This window comes from Patella vulgata, chromosome 8, assembly GCF_932274485.2.
Source record: "Patella vulgata chromosome 8, xgPatVulg1.2, whole genome shotgun sequence".
Taxonomy (NCBI): Eukaryota; Metazoa; Mollusca; class Gastropoda; family Patellidae; genus Patella; species Patella vulgata.
This window is the reverse complement of record NC_065886.2, coordinates 4,208,927-4,230,657: the sequence shown is the minus strand read 5'-3', so window position 1 is coordinate 4,230,657 and position 21,731 is coordinate 4,208,927. Positions and strand designations below refer to the sequence as shown.

Sequence of the window (21,731 nt, the reverse complement as noted above, 5' to 3'; positions counted from 1 at the left end):
TATTATTATTAGGGTTTCACACTGCGTAGCTTGTGTGAAACACTATTGTTTTTGTTAAAATTATTATTCTTATTATTATTATTCTTCTTTTGTTTTGAGTAGATCTCAGCAATTGATTGTCGGATCGTTACGATTTCTTCGGTTTTATCGGAAAAGTGGGTGTGACTTAGAGGATAAAGCTATTTTGAACGTTCTGCGACAATGCGAAATGTCCGAAATCACCGAAGCTATCGTTTTTAGAAATATTGCAGTAATTTTAACAATAATCATTGGATTTTAACTTTGGATGCATTTTGGCATAGCCGGAGACGGGGCACATAGCTACGCTACTTTTGATTTATAATTTTCGGCAAATCTTCGCAGATATTAGGCGCTAAATTTAGAAAATTTAAATTTTTACAAAAAACTTTTTTATTTATGAATATTTTTTGGTCGTGTTTTACACAAATATAACGAGTCCTCTGACTTGGGCAAAAATGTGAAAAAATTTTGTCTCGGTAATTTTCCTTGGCCCCCATTGGCTAATTCAGTTTTTCAGTCCTAGATTAATTATTTATTGTTCGATTTGTATAAAACAAAGTTCATATGCTCCGTTGTCTCAATTGCCATTTTTTTTGTTACCAATAGTGTTATCTGTCGGCACCGGAAGTGGCGTAAATTGACAAAAAACTACAATTTTGACAGTTAGGTACCATTTTTCGAAAGCAAATTTTTTTTTTTTCAAATCTGGTATAACTGAAATTGTGCGCTCTTTAAAGGCGCACAAAATGTTGGGACCAGTTTTTTTAATTTCGATTCCGTTTTCGGGCTATTTCGATTAAAAGGTGAAAAAAGGTGTAAAATTAAGCTATTTACAACCCATCCAGCGTTTTCATATTTTAAAATATTACTTCGTAACTTTCATAAACTCGTAGCAATAATCTATACGGAGAGAATGTATGTGAAAATTAATTTGTAATATGCGCAGTTGCCGAGAAATGGGCAATTTTGCATGAGTCACTTTTTACGCTAGTTTGCCTGTAAAAGAGTCAATTATTATTCGATTTTCATAAAAGTGACACCATTTGATGTGTAATGTCAATTTTAACTAGGTCAAACCAATTTAACATTTTCAATATCACCGGAAATGACGTAATTTGGGCAAAAATTGTATTTATAGCCTTCGAAACCAGTAATTTATTCAAATGAGTCATATTTGTTATTTGTTTAAAATTGTGATATTTGATTCAAATCAACTAATACAATGAACCCTTACGATCATATAGATATCACAAAATGGTTTCTAACTTGTTCAGTTGCGGAGAAATAGGCAATTTTCAACAGGTCACTTTTTAAGGTTTTTTGTCAATAAAAGTGTCAATTATTATTCGATTTTCATGAAATTTTCACTGTGTGATACATAATGCCATTTACGATTTCATACAAGTAATTTAAGATTTTCATTATCACCTGAAGTAACGTCATTTTGGCAAAAACTGTATTTTTAGCCTTCAAAACAGATATTTTATTCAAATGAATCAGATTTGTAATGTTTTTAAAATTATGATATTTGATTCCAATCAACAAATAGAATGAACTCATTCGATCATACAGATACCTCAAAATGGTTTCTAACTTGTACGGTTGCAGAGAAATAGGCGATTTTCTACAAGTCATTTTTCAAGGTTTTTGGTCTATAAAGGTGGCAATTATTATAGGATTTACATAAAATTTTCACCATGTGATGATGCTATTTCTGATTTCATAAACCAATTTAACATTTTCATTATCACCGGAAGTAATGTAATTTTGACAGGATCACTGACATGTAGCAAATGAATTGATTGCTGGATTTGGTTGTTTCTGCGTCCATTTTATTTCATGTGTGCAATGCTTATGTGGAAACCTGTTTAACGCATTGTGTGATACCTAATGCCATTTACGATTTCATACAAGTAATTTAAGATTTTCATTATCACCGGAAGTAACGTCATTTTGGCAAAAACTGTATTTTTAGCCTTCAAAACAGATATTTTATTCAAATGAATCAGATTTGTAATGTTTTTAAAATTATGATATTTGATTCCAATCAACAAATAGAATGAACTCATTCGATCATACAGATACCTCAAAATGGTTTCTAACTTGTACGGTTGCAGAGAAATAGGCGATTTTCTACAAGTCATTTTTCAAGGTTTTTGGTCTATAAAGGTGGCAACTATTATAGGATTTACATAAAATTTTCACCATGTGATGATGCTATTTCTGATTTCATAAACCAATTTAACATTTTCATTATCACCGGAAGTAATGTAATTTTGGTACCGGAAGTGACATAAGTTCAAGGGTAACGTGGCACCGGTGAAACCCGTCATTACTGCTTCGCAGTTCTAGTTTTTATTATTATTACAGATGGAGATAACTCTAACTCATTGTTAGGGTATCTGGACGTGGCTTTTCTCTTCGCTTATGCTGTTGGAATGTTCTTCAGGTGAGTATTATTTTAATCATGCGCTTTGAAGGCTCATTTAGGAATCCCTATATTATGAAATAGGAATAGTCCAAAACTGGTTCATTTCATTTGAGTTGTTACAAAATTATGATCAATTGAAATTTCATTGATGTTTGTTGCTCAAGGGTAACAAGACTCCGCCATCTTTTATTGGTAGTGGAGAAACCTGATGGACCTAGTTTATATGAGATTTAATCCAAGACGGGAAATTATCTAGCATTGGTATTTTGATTTTGTTTTCTTAAACATACATTATGCAAGAGCTAGATCTGCTTATTGCAGGTCTTTCTTTAGGCCTAAAATTGTATATAAACTATTAATTAAACATTTATTAACATGAAAAGACCTTAATCAATCTTGATGCCATCTTTTTTTTCTGATTTTCACTGGATTTAAATCCGATCTGCTGCTCAACGCAGACAATGTTTTTTATCATACCGACTTTAGTAATGATGATTGAGGCTTGGCCGAAATTTTCAGCAAATTCCCTTTACATTATCTAGTTTTTAACTGCCAGCTCTTTATCTAATCTCCATAATGTATCTTTAACGTAATGTTGAATAATCAATACATATTTAGTCGATATTTTAGTGAAAATGAGGCATGAAATCTTTAAAGAACTGTAAGAAGTGAGAATGAGGGTTGTGATAACTATGTTTCGGTTTATCAGACTCGTCTAAGATTATCATTGATGCGTATCAGGGTTGTGTACTTAATAAACCCCATAGGCGTACAGGCTCAATGACAGTTAGTGGGGCAGAACCCGAAATTTCTGGTTTACAGACAGTGACGCCGGTCATATGCAAGAGGCGGAGAAGCGGAAGCTTACCGTGTATGGCCCCCCCAACCCCCAAGAAAATTTCTGAGCGCGTTTTCCTGCTATTCCAGCCCGTGAACAAAGTAACTTCAAAGTGGTCTAATATAACCTAATTAAGGTGACTGACTCGAATTCCAATCAATCATTTACAGTCCACGAAGATGGGGCAATTGGGAGAATATTTAAAAATTTAACTGCTGCAAACGCGTTTTCCTGCTATTCCAGCTTGTGAATACAACAACTTAAATGTGGTCCAATATAGCCAACCTGGCTGACCTGAATCCCAAACAACCAAACAATCGTAGCGGGGTATGGGGCCTCGCCCTGTTGGAGAAAATTTTGAAAATTTAACCGCCTCAAATGCATTTTTTGCTAATCCAGCCCTTGAGTTAAGCGACTCCAAAGTTGTCCAATGGTTTTGTAACCGAAATCCCACTCTATGCCGACTTGAATTCCACCCATCCAATCAGATTGTTGCAGCTGCATTCACAAATAATAATCGATGCCTGAAAAATGTCTCACAAAGTAGAGTGGCTCCAGACAAAATGATTTAATCCATAGTCAATTCAGTACAAATTTGTGGTATTCAATTAAAAGAAAAGTAAAATTAGTGTTGTATTAAATTTCGGGAACTTTATTTTGCCAAGTAGATGAAATAAAAAGATTCTTTTTCACTTTACCTGTCTGCCTGAAAAGTCAGATTGTTTGTACGCCTATGATAAAGCCTATATTACACCTGAAATGTTTATTGAGTTACTTCCCTTTAACTTGATTTTTTTATTTCAGTGGTCATATAGCAGAACGAATAAGTTTACGATATTTTTTATCGGCTGGTATGATCATTAGTGGTTTTCTCTGTGCTTTGTTCGGTTTGGGATATTTTTGGAATATTCATTCTCTAGCATTTTTCGTCGTAGTACAGGTAAGCAGAATTTATTTATTATATTAACCAACTTTGGTATTAGAAATTGCTATTTTAAAGTAAGAGCATGGTTTCCCCTTGTCAGTGATGCAGGACAGAGGGCCTGACAAGGACAGTTGTCTAATCATTTGGATGGTACGAAAAACCAAGGTCCCATGTACACATTGGCGTGCACGTAAAAGATCCCTTGACAGTTGGGATTCAATATAAGAGTAGGCCTTAGTACCGCTGTCCGGGCAAAATTTCCCTCATAGCACACTGTATGGTGGAAGCCCGTCTTAATTAGCCCAGCATCGGAGCAGAACAGTAGGATGTTAAACCCCATTTCATTTCATTTAAAGCAAGAATCAGTTTGAAATTAACTCTGGCATTGGGTTAAAGTTATGATCATAATCAGCCAAATATGTACCCTATGGGCTTTCAAATTATCAGAGGAGGGTCATTGATTAAAAGAATGCCTATACCACTAGATCCATTCATTTGAATTCCTAGTTCTCTACTAGACTAAGGGAGCCACAATGGATTTGTGAGAATGCTTCCTAGTTCTCTGGGCCATAGTGGATTCATGAGAATGCTTCCTAGTTCTCTAATAGACTAGGGCCACAGTGGAAATCGTGAGAATGATACCTAGTTCTCTAATAGACTACACTTAGGGAGCTACAGTGGATTTGTGAGAATGATTCCTAGTTCTCTAATAGACTAAGGGGGCCACAGTGGAAATTGTGAGAATGATTCCTAGTTCTCTAATAGACTACTAGGGGGGCACAGTGGATTCTTGGGAATGATTCCTAGTTCTCTAATAGACTAAGGGGCTGCAGTGGATTCGTGAGAATGATTCCTAGGTCTCTAATAGACTAAGGGGGCCACAGTGGAAATCGTGAGAATGATTCCTAGTTCTCTAATAGACTAAGGGAGCCACAGTGGATTCTTGACAATGATTCCTAGTTCTCTAATAGACTAAGGGGTCCATGGTGGAAATCCTGAGAAAGATTCCTAGTTCTCTAATAGACTAATGGGGCCACAGTGGAACTAAGAGAATGCTGCTGATTCACTACCAGATGGTCCCGTGTTTGATCTCGATGTTGGCAGTTCCTTGGGATTTTTCTGCCCGGTTTCCCCAGTTCCTTGGGATTTTTCTGCCCGGTTTCCCCTTGTCAGTTTTTCAGGACAGACGCGAGCTGTCAAGTAAAAATCAACACCCGTGTACTTGTTGACATGCACCCGAAAGAAAACTTGACAATTGGAAATTAGTAAAGAATAGGCAGAAATACTGCTCATCGGACAAGATTTTTCTTAATAGATGTTTGTACAGAAAGTAAAAACATTTAAAAATCCTGTTTCTCTTCATTTCATTTTAGGCTGCAGCAGGATTTTTCCAGTCAACTGGTTGGCCGGCTGTAGTTGCATGTGTTGGCAACTGGTATGGGAAAGGAAGGTAACTCTCATCTTTTTGATATTATTAGATCACAGTTCTTCAATTTACATATAATTAGCATATTATGAATATGTATATCAACTGTCTGTGTGATGTGTTTGTAACCTATTTATAGCTGTATTTTTTTGGTACAATGTTTTAAATATGGTTGGGTGTGGATACACTATGCTAATGAGATAGAGAGAGAAATGAGTTTTAACATCCACTCAACACAAACCAGGTCATTTTGGGACTAACATATGGTTCAATTTTATTTCAATAAATCGCTTGCATGTAGGGTTTTTTAGCAGTGGGAGGAAACTGACAATGCAGAGAAAACCCACGAGGTTGGACAGGCGACCCCACTCCATGTCACATACAACTGAGGAATCAAAACCATGCCAGTTGGCTCAATGACAGACCTTATGATACAACGCGTATGCACTAACCATTCGGCCATCCACCCAGCCCTTCGGCTGATGAGACACATTTGTACAATAGATAATGACGTCTGCACAGAGAATTGTGTCTTGATGACAAATAGATAGAATTATAATCTGATTATTTTTAATGGCAGGGTGTTATTGACAGCCACAATAAAACCCCTGTCTAAAGAACGACTGTTTTATTTTCAGACGAGGTTTAATTATGGGAATATGGAACTCACATACATCTGTCGGTAATATACTTGGTTCTATTATACCAGGCATTTTCGTTAGTTATGCCTGGGGCTGGTCGTTCATTGTTCCTGGTTTGATTATAGGAGGACTGGGTGTTCTAGTCTTCTTTTTCCTGGTTCCACGTAAGTATTTTTTATCACAAGTAATAATGAACATTTGTGTTACATTTATAGCATGGCTTTCATGAGTTGACATGTTTACCCACACAGGCCTTAGGTTAAGGTTTTAAACCTGTTAACGAATGAAGCGTGCTATAAATGACTTGTATCATTGACACCTGTTCAACATGCTCGTTCTTATTGCACAGAAAACCCACCCCACTTCTCCATATGATTTCTACTAAAACTAGTGTAAACCAGCAAAAGTGTGCAATAATATTGAAAATGTCTAGTTATTTCACAGTTAAGCTCTAGCCAGTCTACGAGAGGGGAAACAATTTGTTATGCAACGAAATGAACAAAGGATGATTTCCCGTCCATGTTACAAATATCGTTATTCCACAGGGTCTGTAAGGTCGTAGCACATGAACAAATTGCTGTTTTCTAGAATCCAATATACCGTATTATTCGGGGTTTAAGCAGATTTTTTTTTCTGTAGAGTTCGTCTACATTGACATACATGTGGATGAAGGCAAAAAATTGACTTCCAGAAAAAATATTTCTGAGAAATAGTTGCTCAACTGTCCGTTGGTTGACGTCGTCTGCTAAATAAGACTTGAATGGCAAAGTCAACCCACAAATTTTTTTCAACCATTCAAATTGTCTAGCCACTGCAAACTTTAAATGATTTGATCAATTTAAATAATTTTTGAAGGGTAAGTTTTACTTGTGTATATTTAACTGTTATTCTGGCGTGATGGAGTTATAATGTTATGTTTTTTTGCGTGTTTAGATCCTGCAGATGTTGGTTGTGAGTTGCCCAATCATCAAGGCACAGTAAGTATACATTGTTACATGGGAAATCTGTTTTTCACCCCATCCGAAGGACTAGAAACTATCCTTGCCAGGTCCTTTATCCTGAATCAATGACAAGGGTGGAAACCACAATGAAAAATAATGATGAACTTTTTTGGATCAGACTGGAATAGAACACCACTTGTACACGTTGGCTTGCATGTAATAGAACCCTTGACAGTTTGAATTCGGTGGAGAGTGGAGGAAATGCAGCTGTTAGGTCAAAATTATCCTCTCTGCCATAGCCCAAATAACCATAGAAACAAAAATAACCACATCTTAGTATCAAAATGACGAGTAGTTTGTTGACGAGCCGTAAACACGAAATTCATGTCCGTTTTTCAGGGTGTGACAGGTATAGGCACTGTCCGTTTTCCAGGGTGTGACAGGTATAGCCAATGTCAGAATTATAACCCTGGGGCTTACTCTCAAAAATTTAAACTCAAATGTTCTAGAATGCAGTCTTTTGATTGGCCATCATTTGTAGTAAGATTTTGAGTTCCAGCCAATGACAAAGCTATATCCTTAAAATATTTTGTGAATGAGACCCCAGGACTTTCAGTTTAAAAGATGTACTCACAGTATGTGGCAGAGTGTCAGCCAGCAGGCCAAAATACTGTGAGCTCTAAGTCCATTATCTGTCACATACAGTATGGGTCCTTATCGCCAATTAAAACTGACAATTTATGTTCAAATTGATCACTCATCTAGACAGATTGTGTTGCTTTCATCAACCTTAAAATCACTGATGCACCAAAGTTCCTTATATCTTTTTTTTAAAAGTCTATCAGTGTCACTCATCACTTTCATGCATAATTATTACCTTTTAGTCAAGCACGCAACACTATGCTGGTTTTTTTTTTTGAAAGATCAAATTTATTCACGTTAAATGAATAGGTGATCTTCAGGGAACAGGCAACATGCCTGTGTCAGGCTCCACTGTCCATATGTATTATTGTGAATGATATGGGACCATCTTTCGACCTCTCTGTTGATCATTCGAACTTAATTACACCCCTGGGGTCCCTACATCTCCTGTTGGGCTCTCGTTCAATCTGGTTAAAACACAGATCATATTTCGTTTTCTTTTTTATAGTTCAAAATTTCGTTTTACTTGTCTGTACTACAGTAGGATCTGGATGGCGCGTTCTGAATGGTGTGAGGAATTAGCCAATGAAACCATCTGTTATGGCGACTTCTTGGCGTGCGATGCACGGAGCTGTGGGTAAACTACTAGAAACGTCAAAGCTGATTGATTAATCAATGTCTGACGTCATAGGTTCAAAAGCCGTTCATACAACCTCGGACACAACCTTTTACTACAACTGGTTTGGGCCCTTATTCACGAAAACTTAAACTAAGATACAATCGAAATTTTAAGAAATACTGCAATTCGATTGGCTGACCAGTAAAATCAATTTGCATATATCCAATGAAGTTGCAGTATTTCTTAAATTTTGGTTGTAACTTAGTTTAAGTTTTTGTGAATAAGGGCCCAGATCTTCATGTAGTGTAGGCCATCGAGAGTATAAAAAACAAAACGAAATATAGATCTGTATTTTGATCAGATTGGTTATCATTAATCCTAATTATTATATTACAGGATTCTAAACCGACGAATATTAATCCATATCCTCGGAGTGCTGCAGATTTAAGCCAATTAGAAAGTGTTCAAACTTATGATGATGTAAAACAGGTATGTTGTATAGACTCATGTCTGATGTCGATAATTACTTCACATCAACTAATTCATAGCTAATTGAATTACCTGTAGTTGTATTCGAACCTGTATTAATACAGGGTATTCCAGTGTAAAAGTCAGAGAAGAAAACAATGGAAATGTAATAATATGTTAATGAGATTGATTTTCTCCTATCACTACAACTCAGGTATCGATCACGGTGGCTAAGTGGGTAAGACGCTGGCTCGCTAGCCTGGAGGTCGGATGTTCGATCCCGGCATTGGCCGAGAAAGTTCATCCAGAGTATATTATTTAATATGTTAAAAATTGTTCAGATTGGAATAAATCAAACTATTTTTTGTTAAATTCTCTTTTGTGGTTTAGAAGTTATTATTTTGGATTAAAATGTGTTTTATTATTTCTAGCGGGTTAGAAATTGTTATTATTCTATCAGGTATAGAATTGTTATTATTGTTCAAACTATATTCTATTAATTCTAGTCGGACTCTGACTTGCATGAACTTCAACCAAAGGTATTAAATAAATATCACAGGATATTTTGTACGATGGTTTATGGGTTTTATTCCTTGCAATTTCTTTAGTTAAATGCAATTGATTTCATCGTGTTATGGAACACATATTTTTAATCCAATTTTAGAAATATTTATTCTCTTCTGATGGCACTATAACACACAAACACAACATATAGGAATAATTTACTTAAGCACAGTTCAGTGACCTGAGTCTTTATTAAAAAAAATGAAACTATGACACTATAAATATAAAGAATGTGGGGACCCTTTGGGACTAAATCTTGTGAAATTGTATAGCCATTCTTTGCGAAAATTCTTTAAGTGTGAATCCCTTTCGATTTAAAATCGTTCAAATATTATCCAACGTGACATATCATTTATGTCTCAGTCAAGATCAGTCATGGATAGCTCAATTATTTGTATCGTAACATTTCTACTAGCATGTCAGCTTTCTAAATGATGTGAATGGCTTTTTTTCCAGAGTGTGTACGGCATGGGCTATTTCTGAATAGGATAATAGATGCCATTTAACTTGGGAGGGCTTGCTAAATTGAACAATAGTGTGATCATAATCCGTTATATAGACGATCAAATTTCGTTTTGGTGAGGTAAAAATAGTATTTACTCGGATTTGAGCTTACATATTTTTATAAGGTGTATATAAAAGGACCAGAATAGTTTTTTAGTTTATACGATGGTTGTGATCTATTTTAAATCAAAATCGTCTAAATTTGCTATTCAAATTCCGGAGAATTTTGACTCCAGTATAATGGTATAAATTTGTTGTTCAATTTATGGAGTATTGTGCACTCTGGTATAATGGCTGATGGCAGAACAGATGCTTTCTGATTCGCAGGTTATACTCGGGTAATGTTCCTTACATAAAATCTATCAGAGTCGTTTCTATAAGGTGTCAACTTCTCTCTAGGTAAAGTTTGACTCTGGGTTCGGTTTCTCGTTTGAGGTGACCGGAGTTAAGAAATTCTTAGCTGGTAAGTTTACTCCGCAGTGAGTGTAAGAAAATAAGAGATCTACTCGCCACTCATAGGTTTCTAATTTTATGTCCCAATAAAATAACTTGACCCTACATTTTAACTGGGTTTATGTTAAGTATGTAAAGGTAATTAATGTAGCACGATGCACTGTTCGGCAACCAAATCATGTCATACGTATGACGAATATTCTATTCTCTGCTACTTATTTTATTAGACTTGTCATCGTCTAGTATTGTCCCGGGTTGTATTTGATCTATTTCTTTCTTGGTGAGGACCCTTTAAATGTTCCTTTAAAATCACACACAGTACATCCATATTTTAATAATTCGCTGGCACACACAAGATTTTTCCAAACCCATAGTAAATCCATGAGGTTAGACAGGCTATCCTCCACCTTGTCACATGCAAGAATAAGATTAAAACTATGGCGAATTTAATCGAAGACGACAGACATTATAATATAGAGAGCATCCCTAGGCCTGGAAATAACGGTTTTAGATGCACCTGACAAAATGTCAGGCACTAATGAAATAGTACCTGACATTTTCAACTTAGTGCTGGACATGTATTAATAATATCAATAAAAAAGACAAATCAGTGCCGGACAAAATGACAGGCACAAGAGTTTTAGTGCCTGACAAAGCCTGAATGGTTAGCGTGCGCGCGCTGTATCATAAAGTCTGTCATTGAGTCGACTGGCGTGGTTTCGAATCCCCAGCTGTACGTGGCAAGGAGTAGGGTCGCCTGTCCAACCTCGTGGGTTTTCTCCGGGTCCTCCGGTTTCCTCCCACTACTAAAGACCCCTACGCGCAAGCAAATTATGTAAATAAAATTAAACCATATGTTAGTCCAGAAATGACCTAGTTTGTGTCAAGTGGACTTAAACCCCATCTGACATTGTCTGTTACAGCTGCCTTATTTCCAGGCTTAATTGCTGCATCTATTAGTCCACTCAGCACCCAACCCTATTTTGGAATATTCTGTTTTGTTAGTTTTTAAGAAATAGAATTCAGTATTTGTTAATTATTTATCTGTATTTATAAAACCATATTTAACATTGACTACGAAATCAGATGATCGTTTATTATTGTTTTTCAGTCTGTAACTGTAAAAATTCCACACTATCATATTATTATATATTTTTTACAGCCATTATTAGACAAGACGTCTTCCAGTGATCCCCTAGTACCAAGAAAAGATTTCGCTATTTCGTTTTTTAGAGCATTGCGTATACCGGTATGTATAATATCAAGTCTTTACCTTAAGACAGTATATATTGTTTAGAGCATTGCGTATACCGGTATGTATAATATCATTTGATGCTATTATATTACAAGTCTTTACCATAAAGTAGTATATATTGTTTACTCTGGATATATATGTTAATGATCTAATGCCCTTGCCTAAGAATTAATATAGTTTTAATTGATGTAATATAAGTTTTAATTGATTAATATAAGTTTGATTGAGGTAATATAGTTTTAATTGATGTAATATAAGTTTTAATATAAGTTTACTTGATTGATATAAGTTTTAATATAAGTTTTAATTGATGGTATAGAAGTTTAAGTAATATAAGTTTAATTGATGTACTATAAGTTTTAATGATTAATATAAGTTTATTTGATGTAATATAAGTTTAATATAAATTATATTTTTCAGGGTGTTATAGAGTTTTCGTTATGTTTATTTTTTGCCAAATTAGTTAGTTATACGTTTTTATTCTGGTTACCAAAATATATCGATAAAACTAGTAAGTATTGTGTATTTATATACAAATTCCAGGAATTATTTCAGCATCATAAAAACCCCAATCTCGTCTTGTTAAAGTGTACAATAAGCCTCTCCATTTTGACTGTATTTCCTAGTCTTAACCGACAGTGAAATAACCTGACTTATCAGTTAACTGACTTGAGAATTAGCTGACTTATCAATTAACTGACTTGAGAATTAGCTGACTCGTCAATTAACTGACTTGAGAATTAGCTGACTCATCAATAAACTGACTTGAGAATTAGCTGACTCGTCAATTACCTTTCAATCAATTTTCATACCTTGAAGCACACTACAGTTAAATTTATAGGATTTTCTTTATAGAAACACTTAGATATTAATATTTTAAATTGAGATAGCTCTTAAAATTAACAAGCCATACACCATACAGTAGTGTACTGTGAGAATTTTTCTAATTCCAACTGTGAAGGTTTTTTTTTACATGCAAGCCAATGTGTTCATGAAACATCATTTTTTCTTACAATCTGAACAACTACACATTGTCCCTTACCAAACCCTTCATCCTATACCACTGATAAGGGGAAATGGCCTTGGTAGATCCTGAAGAACATGCTTGGCCAACACTGGGAGCAAAACTAAAAAAAACAAGCTACTGGATATATTAGTATAAATTAATACCATAGTTGATTTCCTTAGCTAGGGGGTTGGATGGCTGAATGGTTAGCACCTGCACGCTGTATCATAAGGCCCGTCGTTGAGTCAACTGGCGTGGTTGCGATTCCCCGGTTGTAGGTCCGTCTGTCCAATCTTGTGTTTTTTCTCCGGTTCCTCCAGTTTCCTCGCACTGCTAAAGACCCTTACGCGCAAGTGAAATTATTGAAAAAAATTGAATCATATGTTAGTTCTGAAATGACCTAGTTTGTGTCAAGTGGACGTTAAACCCCATTAAACCTGAGTACGGTATATTTTATAGGTTATTATTATATTTTTTATTATTTTGAACAGCTCCAAGTTACGGTGCTGAGAAGTCTGCTGATTTATCGACGTTATTTGATGTTGGTGGTATAGCTGGAGGTATATTAGCAGGTGTTATATCAGATCATAGTGGAGCTAGAGCTACAACTTGTTTTATCATGTTAGCACTGGCAGCACCAATGGTAGGTTATCATATATTATATAACAACTTCAGGTACCATCAATAGTACGTTATCATATATTATATAACAACTGCAAACATTATTGTGGTTCTCAGGTACCATCCAGGGCCGTTAGCGGGGGTGCAGGGGGTACATTGCACCCCCAGAAAAATAAGCCGCCCCCACCCCATCCAAAAAAATAAAAATTATTTGACAATCTTTCAATTATAAAATAATAAATACACTTGATTATGATCACACAGTGATGCCCTTAAGGCACTGATCAGTCGATCGGTTTTAAGGGCGCCCACACGCCAATGGGTTCGTTTGCCCTGGTCAAAACTTTCTTATATCACATACCTGGAGGCTATGGCGCCCCAGAACTCTGCTGCACCCCCACTTTTAAAATCCTACATACGGCCCTGGTACCATCAATAGTAGGTTATCATATATTAAAAAACAAACGTTATTATGGTTCCTGACACTGTAATCTGGGTAATGAGTGTCCAATTTCAGATGTACGTGTATAATGTTTATCATGTTATATTTAAGATGTATGTGTATAATATTTATTATGTTAAATTTCAAATATATGTGTATAATGTTATATTTCAGATGTATGTGTATAATGTTATATTTCAGATGCATGTGTATAATGTTTATCATGTTATATTTTAGATGTATGTGTATAATGTTTATGGTAGTTTAACTTTTACTACAAATGTTGGTAAGTTATTATTCTATATAGTATATAACCTACAGTCTTCTCATTCAGTCGTCTCGTACAAAATCTCCTGTAATCTTATTCCATTTATTTAAATACTCGTGAAAAGATAAGGACCAATTGGTGTATCCCTGGTCATTTTATGTGACAGTATATTGTTGTCACCCCTGTCACAATTCATATAAAAGTCCACTTTTAAATGGAGGATAACGCTAGGTTCCCACTATCATGATTCATGCTAAGATTGAAATCATGGTTTTAATCGTGGAGTAATCGTGGTGATCCCATCATATATTGAGGTCAGTATCCATACGTATCTGCACATACCAGATCGTGGTCCCCAATAGGTACAATCCTATCATAATGCATTGCATGACGGTGAGAACCAGTAGAAGTTACTAAATACCGCTTGACTGGTTGTGAACATGGTGGCATAATCTTCAGTGTATTTCAAGATTTTTTTGGTATCTTGGACACCATACCATAGGAATCATAGATCGTGGGGCACATTATCATTGAAATTATGGATAATGATTTTTTATATTGTGGGGGTACCCTAACATAGGAATAATAGTTGCTGTCATTTATATTACATTGAGTTGTTTTATTAATTGACCGTTTTTATATTTACAGTTTTATTAATGAGTTGTGGTTTGTTAGTAAATGGACCGTACGCTTTAATCACCACAGCTGTTAGCGCTGATCTCGGTACGCACAAATCTTTACAAGGTAACGCACGAGCTCTTGCCACCGTTACAGCTATAATAGATGGTACAGGAAGTATCGGTGCTGCCCTCGGACCGTTATTAACAGGGTTAATATCAGGAACGGGTAGTGACGGATGGAATTACGTATTTTACATGCTGATTGCAGCAAATGTTTTTGCAATGATTGTAAGTATAAACTTTATTTTCTGTATTTCACTCATCTTCTTCTTTTTGGAGACGACTCACTTCACAAAAGGCCTAAGGCTCCACCCATTTCGAGCGACCCAAAAATTGGCATGCTTGTTCGTATTCAAATCTGTTGAAAATGAAAACCATCTGAAGTTGTAGAGAGTTGATCATGAGCCTGGCATGTGAATACATGTATAATAAATGATTTATATGATATCTGAGGTCAAAGGAGAGATCTGCATTATACAGATTTAGAGGTAACATAATTTATTGTTGAATGGGTTAAATTTATATACATATAATTGTGTTAATTGATTCTTACTTCTATACCATGCTAATGACAGTTATGTGCTATTTAATGTGTTATGCGAGGTGTTTTGTTCTAACACCAATGGGGGTATATGGCTGAATAGTAAGCGCGTGCGCGTTGTTTCATAAGATCTGTCATTCAGTCAACTGGGTTAGTTTCGATTCCCCGGTGCCGGTTGTACGAGACAAGGAGTAGGGTCGTGTTAAGACCACAATATTACTGTTAATTATAACCATTTTATTCCTTCTGACATTACATCAAAACCCCGCCATGAGCGGCCATTCACTCCCGCCAACCGGTCACTCACTTTCCGTCTACCGCACATGCTCACCCGAATAACTCACATTACATCATAGACATAATTGACATGAATGATTCACATTATATAAACACAGATAAATATTAACAGGCCGCCTGTCCAACCTCATGGGTTTTCTCTGGGTCCTCCGGTTTCCTCCCACTGCTAAAGACCCCTACGTGCAAGCTAATTATTGAAATAAAATTGAACCATATGTTAGTCCCGAAATGACCTAGTTTATGTCAAGTGGATGTTAAACCCCATTTCTCTCTCCCTGTTATATATATTATATAATATTTGTGTATATTTTTTCAGTTATTGGGTCGACTGGTCTATAAAGAGTTTCGTAGTTGTGGTTGTGGACGCCCTACATCGTAGTCTGTTCCATACACATCAAACCACATAATGAATTCACCTGAATTCACCTGTTACAATTACCACATACCTTCACAAACAAGGTCACGGTCGGATTCCTGTATCATCACCTACCTTCACAAATAACTAATACTTATTAATGTATCTACTTTTTAGAATTGATTGATGTTACCCATTTTAAGGGGTTTTTTTTCCATTTTGTGTTGAATTGTTTTAATGTGTTCATCGTAAATACTCTTTAATTTTAAATACTGGAATATTAGATGTCATTTGTCTGTAAAAACAAACAAGATTCTTTGTATCAGTTTCTGAAACCAAGTTGAAATTATCAAATATAATTTGTTCAAATTTGAGATTTTGAAATATCAATCAAAGTAAAATTAGGCTGTTCCGCTTGTGTCAGTCATCGATTTGTGCATGTTGATAATTTGGTGGAGACCAAGATCGCTAAATTCTTATAATGACTTCAATCCTACGATATCTGACTGTACATTTAGGTGGAAAAATGGGGTATACAACATATTGAATTGAAGATCGTCAAGTCAGAGAATAATATATTTGATGTAAACAGACAAATAATCTGATCAGGTTCATACAAATAATCCTGAAGCAATGGTTAAAAAGTAAATGATTCTCATAACCATTGCTCCAGGAAAAGTAATTTCAATGACTTTAACTGTATAGAATTTGTATAAATTGGAGTCCTGCTAGAATTTATGGCTGCATTAAAATCACAATATTTGTGTTTATTTGAAAAATGGCAATTCTGGGTATTTTTGATTTTAGCTTTTTAATCTACGCAAATTTTCTTTTAGATTTCTTTGTTATTATGTGTGTATTTTATTTTGTTAAGAATAGTTTATGGTTCTTATGATGTCATGTGATTTGCTCAAATATTATTATAGCCACGTATATATAGATACATATATATCAATCGGATTAAAACACAGATCCTATTTCGTTTCGTTTTTATAGTTCAAAATTTTGTTTTACTTGTCTTTACTACACTAGAATCTGGAAGAGCTGTTATATAACCTGCGTTCTGGATGATGTCAGGGATAAGCCAATGAAACGATCTGTTATGGCGATTTCATGGCCTTTCGATGCACGAAACTGTGGGTAAACCAATAGAAACGTCAACTCTGATTGATTAATCAATGTCTGACGTCATAGGGTCAAAAGCCGCTCGTTTGACCCCTGATGTGAACTCCCACTATAACTTGTCAGATCTTCATGTAGTGTAGGCCAACGAAAAGAAATATAGATCTGTACTTTATAATCAGATTGCATATACAGGACTCTCCAGTGAGGCGTTTTTAGAAATAAAACTGGCAATACACTTGAATACAATTACTGTCTATTACAGAACAACGTTTCAACTAGACTTCTCTAGTCCATAACACTACAAGGCCTATAGTCTTTATCCACTTGAGGGGTTCGATGGCCGAATGGTTAGCACATGTGCGCTGTATCATACGGTCTGTCATTGAGAACTGTATCTCATGTAAAAAAACAAACAGATTTTATTTTAAAGTTTTAAGAAATAAGAGCTATTCATATCTACAAATGCGATTTTCATATATATATTGTAGTCAAATATGTACAAATGTGATTTTCATGCGTAAATTTATATTGTAGTTACTGTTAAATATGTACAAATGTGATTTCTATACTTAAAAATATATTGTAGTTACTGTTAAATATTTTTCTATACTTAAATATATATTGTAGTTACTGTCAAATATGTACAAATATCCCACTGCTAATATTTTAAAGCTGAAGTCCTGAATTAAAGGAGAACTACAGTCATTGTACATTTTTATGTGTTTTTGTTAGTGTCTCATATTAAAATACTCTCAACGATACACAACTTAAAAAACAAACAAAACATTGTAAATAAATAAGCAAATCTAATAAAATAATTTTTGATGGTGTTCTCCTTTAAACTTTATCAAAAATCTGTGATGACATACTCCTGTTTTTTCTTTAATTTATGATGGTGTTCTCCTTTAAGCTTTATCAAAAATCTGTGATGACATTCTCCTGTTTTTTCTTTAATTTGTTAGAGCTATGAACTGATGATGATGTTCATAAGATAATTCTAATTAATTTCATGTCTCGGTTTTTAATTTTTTACATCTTTCATTTTGTATTTCTACTACTAGTAATTTTAGCTCAAGAAAATAATTATATGCATCTTTCATTTTATTGTGTATTTCTATTATTGGTAATTTTAGCACAAAACCTTATATATTGTATTTCCACAATTAGTAATTTTAGCACAAGACAATAATTTTAATTTGATTTTTTGGAGAGTTGAACACAAGTTTGAGACTAATGAAGAAATACAAGTGGTGAAATTGTAGGACGTTAAACCCCATTTCATTTTTGTAATATCATGAAATGGGGTTTTTACTTCTTACTTTTCTCAACCAAGGGGAATAAAGATGAAATGCGTATGCCATGTTGTGTGCTGTAAGAACAATTTTGCCTTGGCAGTGGCATTTCCTACTACGGGTACTCTTCATCGAATTACAATATCATCGGGGTTTTTTTTGTCCCATCCGTAAAACTGTTCCTTTCCATTTCCAACAGACTGGACCACTGACAATGGAGAAACCAGGCTAAAGAATCCTCAGGGATTTTCTCGGTCAACATCGGGGATTGAACCCTTGACCTCCCGGTTAGAAAGCTAGCGACCATCTGACCGAGCTACCACGATGATGGTTAACATCGGGGATTGAACCCTTGACCTCCCGGTTAGAAAGCTAGCGACCAACTGACTGAGCTACCATGATGACGGTTAACATCGGGGATTGAACCGTTGACCTCCCGGTTAGAAAGCTAGCGTCCAACTGACCGAACTACCACGATGATGGTTAACATCGGGGATTGAACCCTTGACCTCCTGACTAGTAAGTTAGCGTCTAACTGACCGAGCTACCATGTATTTTGATAATTAATGGATAACAAGATATTTACCAATTAAAGGATTATAAAGGCGATTCTATTCCCCCTATTCTACCTCCTCGTGTCTCCAAGATTTTATTTTTATTATCAAGGTTTTAATTGTGTTCACTTTGAGTTCTGTGATAAAATATTTGAGATTTCACAACGAAGAAAAATTACAGGTCATATTTGTTTAGTTGGGGATTTACTGTTTCTATGTGATTTTAGTTCAAAACTTAAAATTATTGTTTTTAGGTGGTTTTTGTTCAAACTGTAAAATTACTGTTTCTATGTGATTTTAGTTGAAAACTTAAAATTATTGTTTTTAGGTAATTTTAGTAAAAGCTGTTAAATTACTGTTTCTATGTGATTTTAGTTCAAAACTGTAAAATTAATGTTATTAGGTGATTTTAGTTCAAACTAAAATTAATTTGTTTTTAGGTGATTTTAGTTCAAGCTGTAAAATTATTGTTTTTAGGTGATTCTAGTTCAAACCTTAAAATTATTGTTTTTAGGTGGTTTTAGATCAAACTGTAAAATTAATTTGTTTTTGTGTAGTTGTTATTATACATGTATTTGATTAAATAACCTGTTTTATTGTATGTGTATATAATGAATTATATAATACTGTTGTCATGGTGATTGATAAAATCTGTGTTTTTTATTAAAGCTGAACTCCGATTACAAAACTACAGAAATAATTAAATAAAAAAAGTTAACGCCTTAAATAATAGCCATACTTGTTTTTGATTTGTCCACATCCGGCTAGCAAGATTTCAACTACCAAATACCTCCTGACTGTTTGAAGTCTTTCCACTATCGGCTCACAGAAAATATTGTTGCTACACAATTATTATGTCTGATCAGGTACATATTATTTTACTAATTAGATGAAAAAAGTCAACCATGATGTATATGACAAGGCACATACTGGATGTGGGCGTGGCCTGTCTCTGTTTTTGTACGTCGTGGTACCATCACCATGTTTGTTCTACAAATTGAAAACGAGTATGGCGAGTATTGAGGGCGTTTCCTTTTTATTTATATATAATTATTTCTGCAGTTTTGTAATCAGAGTTCAGCTTTAATACTTATCTAGACCATATTTGGTTTTCATTATTAGAGAACAGTACAGAATAAGGATGTACAGTATTCAACTTGTAAATATAACATTCCTCTAGGGTAAAATTCATATAGATATTATTTTACGGACAAATGTCTTAACATACCTTGTATAAGTGTTGGAGATTAAAATGTTCTTAATAATTAAACTTGTTTTAATACTCATATTGTAAAATATTATAGAATTAGTTCAAATATTGAGGTCATTCTTTTTTAAAATACAGATGTGCCATCATTCTTTGATGTTGGCATACCATTATTTCAAATAATGGTACGGGCAAAGTGCCAAGCGTACATTATTTATACTAGTTAAAATATTGGACCCTTGTGATGTATTTCATTGTAAAGTACATGCAAGTGTCTGTATTTTAAGTTGTAGGATATGTTTTATTTTTTCATTACAAAATGGCACCCGAAACCATAGGGTACACGACTCGTGTACTGATTATAAAATGTTAATTGTGTCTTAAAGATTTGATACAGGATCATATAGATTCACGGCAAGATAACAACATCAATATTGATTGAAATTGATCAATATTGAAATCTAATTCATGTTTTTAATTTCGAATATTATGGAAAATATTGAGTTAGAGACTTAGCTCCTTCAAGGTCATTGTTGTTTGTGTCTGGAAAGTCGGTCATATTTCAACATTGGCTTCTGTAAAATTTGGAGTAAGTCAGATTGTCATCCCATAAAATGAATCAACACAAAATTCAATCAACATGTTTTTATCTTCGACCCAGATCAAAGAGAATGTGCCAATTTTGAATAAACCCCATTTTATTATTGTAATTACATGGGCCCGGTTTCACAAAAAACTTAAATCTCCTTAAAAATTTCATCCTAACTTGAGATAGCACTCGGCAAACCTCAGCAGATTCCAGTAACCTAGCTTGATGTAGAGTAACAGAATCTGCCGAGTGTTGAGATAGGTGAGTTTTGACTAAATCGATCTTCATAAAAGGATGAAATTGATAATTCCATTTGAGTTTTAGTTATTTTATTTTTGTGAAACAGGGCCTCCTGTTGTTTACATGATTTTGTTGGGGTTTTTTTCAACATGAAGTATGAATGGATGATTAATAATTTATGTAGTTTTGGTTCCTGGATTATATTTAATTGTCTGTTATTGTATATATACTTGATAAATAAAATGTTTTAAATTATAATTCTCATGATTTATTTTACAAAAATATTTAAATAGAGAGAGAGAAATAATTAAATGGAATAATATGTGGTATCAAAATTATAATGCCATTGCCCATAAATTATAATACCACTGTCCATAAATGATACAAAAGTTCGAATCCCATGACAAATAACTATAAGGTGACATTCTGGAAGGAGAAAGCATTTTTTGTCCTGTGGAAAACGTCCCGCACCAAATAGAGATTAACATCCACTCAACACAAATTAGGTCATTTTGAGACTAACAGACGGTTCAATTTTTATTTCACTAATTAACTTGCCCGTAGGGGTATTTAGCAGTGGGAGAACCCAGACAAAATCCATGCGTTTAAACAGGCGACCTCACTCCTCGTCACCTTCAAGCTGGAAATTAAAATTACACCAGTTGACTCAATGACAGACCTTACGATCTAAACCACATGTTAGATGATTCAGCCAACCCCCAAATAGAAAAGATATTTAATAGATATGTTTGAATAGATTTCATTGATGGTGAAACAACAAACTCA

General features: G+C 34.6%; 1 protein-coding gene across 2 annotated transcripts in view; it reads left to right on the top strand.

Annotated features, from left to right (window-relative positions):
* Positions 1–21,203, top strand: part of LOC126829918 (glucose-6-phosphate exchanger SLC37A2) — a 29,426-nt gene extending 8,223 nt beyond the window's left edge. The window contains exons 4-16 of one of the 2 annotated variants that reach the window (XM_050560093.1): positions 2,392–2,470; positions 4,095–4,230; positions 5,589–5,665; positions 6,280–6,446; positions 7,216–7,259; positions 8,881–8,973; positions 9,459–9,491; positions 11,636–11,722; positions 12,149–12,239; positions 13,226–13,377; positions 14,035–14,083; positions 14,714–14,973; positions 15,900–21,203. In XM_050560093.1, coding sequence (XP_050416050.1) covers positions 2,392–2,470; positions 4,095–4,230; positions 5,589–5,665; positions 6,280–6,446; positions 7,216–7,259; positions 8,881–8,973; positions 9,459–9,491; positions 11,636–11,722; positions 12,149–12,239; positions 13,226–13,377; positions 14,035–14,083; positions 14,714–14,973; positions 15,900–15,962 — 1,331 coding nt within the window. In that variant the 3' untranslated portion in view covers positions 15,963–21,203. The remainder of the gene's footprint in view (positions 1–2,391; positions 2,471–4,094; positions 4,231–5,588; positions 5,666–6,279; positions 6,447–7,215; positions 7,260–8,880; positions 8,974–9,458; positions 9,492–11,635; positions 11,723–12,148; positions 12,240–13,225; positions 13,378–14,034; positions 14,084–14,713; positions 14,974–15,899) is intronic. The other variant, XM_050560094.2, reaches the window with a different exon arrangement.
* Positions 21,204–21,731: the final 528 nt, after the last annotated feature.